At 35.1% G+C, this 7526-nt stretch overlaps 1 protein-coding gene across 2 annotated transcripts in view; it reads left to right on the forward strand.

Moving 5' to 3' along the window:
* The window catches only part of STAT4 (signal transducer and activator of transcription 4), a 108638-nt gene that overhangs the window by 94362 nt on the left and 6750 nt on the right, over positions 1-7526 (forward strand). For both annotated transcript variants that reach the window (XM_011355925.2, XM_023528752.1), the window contains 3 exons: positions 2233-2316; positions 3774-3872; positions 6319-6454. In XM_011355925.2, coding sequence (XP_011354227.1) covers positions 2233-2316; positions 3774-3872; positions 6319-6454 — 319 coding nt within the window. The remainder of the gene's footprint in view (positions 1-2232; positions 2317-3773; positions 3873-6318; positions 6455-7526) is intronic.

Below are 7526 nucleotides of genomic sequence, written 5' to 3' on the forward strand. Positions count from 1 at the left end.
AACTTCCTTCAGAACTTGAGAACTCCTTGCAATTTGGTTAAACAGGTCAATATGAGTTTCTTTTTCTTCTTGGCGACATCTCTCTGGGAACCCTCCATCTCTTGCTTCAGTCTGGGCCGGCTGTCCTCTGATCCTGTTGCCCAACTGTTTTCTGTTTTTTGGAGTAGTTTTTCCTTTCACCATCATCTTAGGGAGTGCATCTTCTACTTTATTAGATTTTGAGAAATTATTTTCCAAAGTGATTGTACCAACTTCTATCGACAGTGTGTAAGAGTTATCAGTGGGTTATGCCTTTGATATTTCCTCTATTTCATTTTTTCGGTTCTCTTTCTGAACTTCTGTGTTATTAGAGTTTGTGTATTAATTCTTTGTTATCTTTTCTATCTTATTTTTTATTTCTTTGTTTTTTGTTTTACTTTCTGGAACGTTTCCTTCACCCCAGTTCCAGTCCTTCTACTGACTTGTCTACTTATCTTATTATATTTTAATTATTCATTATTATTTTCTGAATGTCTCTTTTGATCGCATCCTTTTCTTGTTTCACTGATGTAATATATTTGTTACATCTGTGAGAATATTAATAAAGTTTTTAAACATCTCTAAGAACTCTGTAATGATATACACACACACATACAAATATATACAAAAGTAGAGAGAGAAACACAATAAACCTTCATTTATACACCACCCAGCTTCAACAATGATTCACATTTTGCCTATCTTATGTGTGTGAAATAAGATACACACACATTTTTTTCTGGAGTACTTAAATCCCAGGTGGTACAGCATCTTACTCACTGGTATCTCTTATCTAGAAGGTAAGGAATTTTAAAAACTTAACCACAACACGCTTATCACAAAAAAATGAAAATAATAATTTTTAAAATCTTTCTTAATAAAACTCAATTACTTTTTCAAATTTCTCCACTGTCTCAAAAAGATCTCTTTATGGTTGGTTTATACAAATCAGTATCCAATGTCCATGCATTCTAATTGGTTGATTTGCCAATTTATTTGTTGAGTTGATGTATAAAACTGAGTGTTTTTTGTTATCATCTTTTTCAACTCTTTGTTTGCTTTTGTGTTATCTCTTCTTTTCTGAATGCTTTGTTGTTGATTTTTATATATGTGTTTCATGTGAGAAGTTTCGTCAAATGTTGGATGATCATTAGCTTACTGTTTATGTTTAAGAGAAGGGCGCTAAGAACTGGAAGTGAATGGTGGGAATTGTAGACTGAAGGGCGATTATTAGGATCTGGCTATCTCATTGGGAGACCAGACCCCCAAAGGCAATATCTATAAAATTGTCTCCCAAGGTCTAGTCCACTTCCTGGATCTCTTTCTTAGGGATGTCAAACAGAGAGGAAGGGGCATGAACTTCCCTGTACACGTTTACAGGGTCTTCCTCTCTCCAGCGCAGCACCTCGCCTTTGTCCTCAGTTTGACTTTGTATCCAAAATTCAGAGAGCTTCTTTAGTTCTTCTGGTTCAAATCCAGAGACTAAATAAACCTCCTACCCCTTCCAGGATGGGAGAGAGATGGGACCCAATTGCATGCACTTGGTCTCATAACTGCTCCTCCTGTTCAGCCCTCTTCACTTTCCAGCCTCGGGGGCTCAAAGGCTTCAGACTCTTGGTTCTGAGGCAGTTGGCACCTTATTGTCACCCTCACTCCATATTCCCCCCTACCTCTCACTAGAAGATCTAGATTAAAGTTTTATTTTATTAGAAAGTAAACAAAACTCCTGCTATTATGTTATTGAAGTTTCTGGAGGGAGCAGAGGAAAATACGTTTTCCACCATGTTTAACAAGAAAGAAATCTTGCTTTCTTTTTAAACAAATTCATTATGACACTGAGTTGTTTCTGTTGTATCTACACATATATGGCTTGCTTTTATTAAGAGTTGGTACGTCAAAAGACTGATTTTCAAAAATTAAAAAAAAAAAAGAACAATTTCTCTGAATTTCAAATGATGAAAATATGCTGGGATTTTAAAAGCCATAAGTTATATTGTTTTGAGACTTAAAATAATTCTGTTTGTGGAAATGAAGATTTCTCAAAGTCTCTGCATACTCTAAATAATTTTTTAAATAAAAGGAAGAAATGTTCCATCCTAGGGAAGTTTGGGATCATATACTCTAAGAATTTATTGATTTTTATAAAGAAGCAGGCCTAAAAATAGATAGCAAGTTTGCATTTGTAAGATAAAAACTTCTTTCTTTCTTCCTTAGGGCTGTCATATGGTGACTGAAGAGCTTCATTCCATAACCTTTGAAACACAGATCTGTCTCTATGGCCTGACTATAGATTTGGAGGTAGGTGTTTCAAGAAACATCTACTATTTGCTTATAACATTTTCAGGAACTGGTCAACATTTGTAGATGAAAGCTCAGTCTTTTCTAGGTTTTCATAATTCCCATTCCTTATTTTTGTTTTAATTTAGAAAATCAATATGACAAATATTCACTAATTAGTCAACATATACTATTCTGGTTAAATATGAATGGTAAAATCTCATGGGTATTATGAATTCAATATACACATATATTGAATAATTTGTTGGCTAGATTGTAGTTCATTTGTTTTCTGGGATTTCCTGAGTCATGGATACTCAGCGAAAAGCCTGAAGAGGAATAAGTATCCTTGAATCATGTAATGCAGTGATATATTTTCAAAAACTTAACTTGTACATAAAAATCTTTCAGAAATGTTTTTTCTAATGTAATTAGTAAAGATAAATGATAGGAGCATTAACAGTACATTGTTTTGATCCTCTTACAACATTCACCACTGAACTCAAAGAAGGAATAAGAAACTTTGAGGTAAAATTGAATGTGATTGACTACGAGCTCCCTGAAGGCAGGGCATCATGCCTCATTTCTCACTCCAAGCACAGTGCTTGCCACATAGTGGATGCTCAGCATTAATTGAGTAAATGAATGAATGAGTGCATGAACAAATAAACACAATTTCAGACATCCTGAATATGATCTTATTAGTAGCATATTATTTTAGAGTTCTACCTTTGCTCTTTTATGTTAATGAATGTAAACATGTTTATAAAATCGTCCATGGATTTCTCCCATATCTCTTTTCTGTAAACTTGAATTATTAAGTTCCTCAAGTGGCTATTTTACTCTCTATAGCTCTCTAAACTTTGTTATTGAGTAGAGACTAATAACAGTTGCTAAATTTCCCAGTCTAGTCTGTGAAAATTTATTTATTCCATAAGGTTGAAAACTACAGTACCAATAGTATTAAGTCAGTTCTACAGCAACAGACCAGGCAGCTCTATCTCCCATAATGCTTTGTATTCCAAATTGCTTACCTTTCCATCTTCTACAATTAAAACTCCCATGTCTAGTACTGACATTAATTAAATGCTAGATCATAATTTTAACATATTGATCCATTTAGGTTCTTTAGTGTAACTTGAAGACAGTCGCTAAATCAATACAAGCTCTAATGACTTGCATTGTAGGCAGTCTGTGATATAAGAAAGTATAAATATTTATACAACGTCAGGGAAGATATTGGAGAAGCTGACTGAGCATTTTTGAAAGGATACCTTTTCTATAACTTCTTTCCTCCCAGTACCTTGACTGATATATTCACAGAAAGTTCCCGTGCCTACACAAGTCATTTTAGTGACCAGGGCAGTATGGATACCAGGGTTGGAGGAGTGAGATTGGTTTGAGATAGCCCTGTTGGGTAGAGGGTCCATTTAAGGTGCAGCTACCTGTAATAACTATGCTTTTTTTTTTAAAACCAGACCAGCTCATTACCTGTGGTGATGATTTCCAATGTCAGTCAGTTACCTAATGCTTGGGCATCCATTATTTGGTACAACGTATCAACCAACGACTGTCAGGTAGAGTATCTATTCGTATCTCTCCTCCTTTAATGCTATTTGGTTTGTTTTATTGTCAACAAAACCCATCTGCATTGAAAGATACATATATATTTTATAAGACATATATATATGTATGTATGAATACCCATATGTAAATAAAATTTGGGCATGTCTTTGTGGATTGTTTTATTCCAGAACTCCAATATATCTACCTATAAGATTCCTCTCTCATGTAATAGTTAAAGTATTATGTTCAAATGTACTTGGACCCCGAGAGAATTCTAGCTGTCAAAAATGACAGACAGAGAGTCTGATCAGCTCCCAAATATGTGCATCAGAGAGAGTTCTAGGGTCATCCTGTGGCTCTGCTAACTGGGTTGTGGGGAGACTCCTTGCTGTAGAATTTGATAACTGACTGCTGTGTTTACCAACCTCAACCTTGGCCACATCTCCCACACAGGCTCTTCAACAGAGATAGTGAATTGGTTTCCAAATAAACGACTAGAATAGTCATCAGTCTTGCCTAACTACACTCTGACTGTACAAATTTTCAAGTTGATTGTAGATTTAACTCATTGAAGTTGATTATATAGATTTAATCCATTCTAGGCTCAAATTGGATTTTGTTGCCATCTGGTGGTTGAGACATTGATCAAAATTTGACCTGAAGTTACAAAGCAAGCAGAGAATAGATGTTCTTCTTAAAAGACAACCAGGGAAGGGAGTGGCAAAAAAGATGAGTCAGCATTTCCCCTTGCTCCCTCTTACCAAACCTCAGTGTGTTGTCCTGGAAACCACCAAGGTCTAGAGAAAATAGGTCAGATGTAAATAACATTTCTTCTTGATTCAAAGTAAATGTTCCTTCTCAAGGAAAGAATTTTTTTTTACCTTAGTACCCAGCAATAGGAACAGACATAATGAGCCATCTCTAAGTGCTCTTTCCCTTTTATTTAATGTACCTAATAAGGAAACAACATGGAAAATGACTCAGCCCTATTCTTTCTAATCTTCCGGTGCCCTGGCATTTAGAGACAGATTAACTGCAGAGGAAGGCTGCATTGTGCCTCACTTCCTTTAAGATCACATACAGCAGTGAGAGGAACAGAACTCAGTAGAGAAGTCATCTGGTCTTTAAAGCCAAGAACAGCCAAACATCCTTGAAATTAAATGTCATTCCCCGCTAGGAGCTACAAACGTTCAGAGCTTTTTATCCAATTTTAAGATGCAGGAGGGAAGATAGGATACTTCTTTGTCCTCTAGCCCCAGAGTGCAATGTTGCTGCATTTAGCTTCTGCTGCATCTTTCTTCTATAAGAAATCTACCAAAGTTATTATACATCCCAGATTCTGTTCTGCTCCTGAATGAGGAATCTGGAGATGTAGATCATATACAGATTCTAAAACACAGATGCACAGCCTACTTAAAGAGTCCAACATAACAAATAACTGCAGTTCCTCTTAATTTTACTCTGCATCAAAACTCAAGCTCCTAGACCATGAGTATACTCTATTATTTTTGGTCATTTATCCAGACACAATTCTCAGGTTCAAGGAAAACTGCCTCTCTAGAAATTCTTTCTCTCTGTTCCTCCCCTTCTTATCTCCCACTCTAATAGATGCTGTCTTGTTTTATTCTCACCTTCTGAACTCTCTTGGATTGGTTCCATTTCTTGCTGCCCTGCTTAGTTCATGTTCACCAAAACCTTCTGCCTATAATGAACTAGATTTCTCAATTATTTCCTTTCTTTTCTTCTTAGAACATCTTTCCTGGTTTTTGCAGTAATCTGAGATGAAGTTATCTGTTCCACTATTGTTGACCCAGTTTCCGGTACAAACAGTCTTTTTTCGGAGATGATCAGACAAAAGATTCTCTTGTCTAAAGCAAAATAAGAAAAGACCACTACTATCCACAGAACAAAAGTTAATTTTGAATTATGGTTAATTATAAATTATAAATTAATATTGTAGGTTAATTATGAATTCATATTGTAGGATCATCTTCCTTAGCCTGGATCTTAACTCTTTTTGTACTTTGGGACGCTTTGTCTGATCAAGGTATAGCTTGTACCAATCCATGATAAACCAATTAAATAACATAATATAAGTTTTGTTTAAGATTAATATTATTTCAGAAAAGAATATCTGTCCAATTATTTGTTAGACAATGTTAAACACTTATAGGAGTTGATAGTCCATAGTCTGGAGTTAGGGAGAGGATTAGTTCAAGAGATGCCTAATGATTTTTTTTCAAGGATAAGATGGAGCCATATATTATAGTAGACTGAAGGAAAAAGGAACTATTTAGGAAAAGACAAAATCAATCTTAATTAAAAAGCACAACGGAGATGAGATAATCTGTATTGTTAACTTAAGTTGGCCTAAAGAGTTAAATCAGAAATCCTAGATATTGAATTCTACTGTGTTCAATGTGATTAATAAATATAATCATTATAACTCTATTTCAGAACTTGGTTTTCTTTAATAATCCTCCATCTGCCACTTTAAGTCAACTCCTAGAAGTGATGAGCTGGCAGTTTTCATCATATGTCGGCCGTGGCCTCAACTCAGATCAACTCAATATGCTGGCAGAGAAGATTACAGGTGAGAGCTCATATACATGAATGACTTGCCCCTGCTTTTGGTACTCAAGTGTTTTAGAAAGCCAGGGTGATATTACTACTATTAATAATAGCAATGATCATCACAATTTATTGAGTTCCTACTATAATGGCAGGCACAAGGACTAAATGCTATATATTTTTTCATACAAAAGTTTTTTAAGGGTGAACAATGATTATTTAAGGCAAAATGATCCATTTTACAGATGAGGATACTCAAGTTCAGAGGTTAAGTAACTTGCCACAGCTGCATGGCTAGTTCACAGCAGAGCCAAGACACAGGCCAGGCCTGCCCATGGCTAAAGCCTCACTTCCATTCCATTTCACACTTCAGTCTCTAGGGTGTTTTTATGCATTTCCACTGAATATAATGTGAAGTCTTATAATGAATGGTGCCTTGATCTCTCATATTAATATCACAATGGTCATTAACCAAATAAAAAGTAGCTGATTCCAGGGCCAGAAAATTTAATAGAAATTAAAAACCACCCAGGTAATCCTTAATTCTATGTATCAAGAAAACTTCAACCAGAGGATAGGGGGAAGGAGGGAGAAGGGAATTAGATAGGAAAAAAGGGATCAAATATATGGTGACAGGGTGCTAAATCCTGTACTACTCAAACATTCTCCTTTATAAACTCTCCCGTATCTGAAAAAAACAAAAACAAAAACTTTGGTTTTGATGTTTCTAAACTTTGTAATATAGAGTCATTGGTACTCCTTGGAGTGACTATAATGTAAGCTTTTTCTAAAAGAATTTTAAAAGATATCTATATTTTGACAATTCTGGGATGAACACATTTAGCACCAAAAAGAGTTAAAATGAGATTTGTATACAGTTCTAGTTAAAGTAGGGACAAAGATGCATTTGAGCAGCAATATTGGAAACGTGTGTGATTTGGTTAAGTTTGACTTAACCAGGTGATGCTGGGTTGCCATTTGTAGCCATTATCTGATCAATACAAATTTAAATAGATCAGGGCTTTGGGAATATTATAAAATGTACTAATGTAAGTATCCTTTTTGATCCTTATTTAATTTCTATACTGCAGTAG

The sequence above is a fragment of the Pteropus vampyrus genome, unplaced genomic scaffold, assembly GCF_000151845.1.
Source record: "Pteropus vampyrus isolate Shadow unplaced genomic scaffold, Pvam_2.0 Scaffold2, whole genome shotgun sequence".
NCBI lineage: Eukaryota > Metazoa > Chordata > Mammalia > Chiroptera > Pteropodidae > Pteropus > Pteropus vampyrus.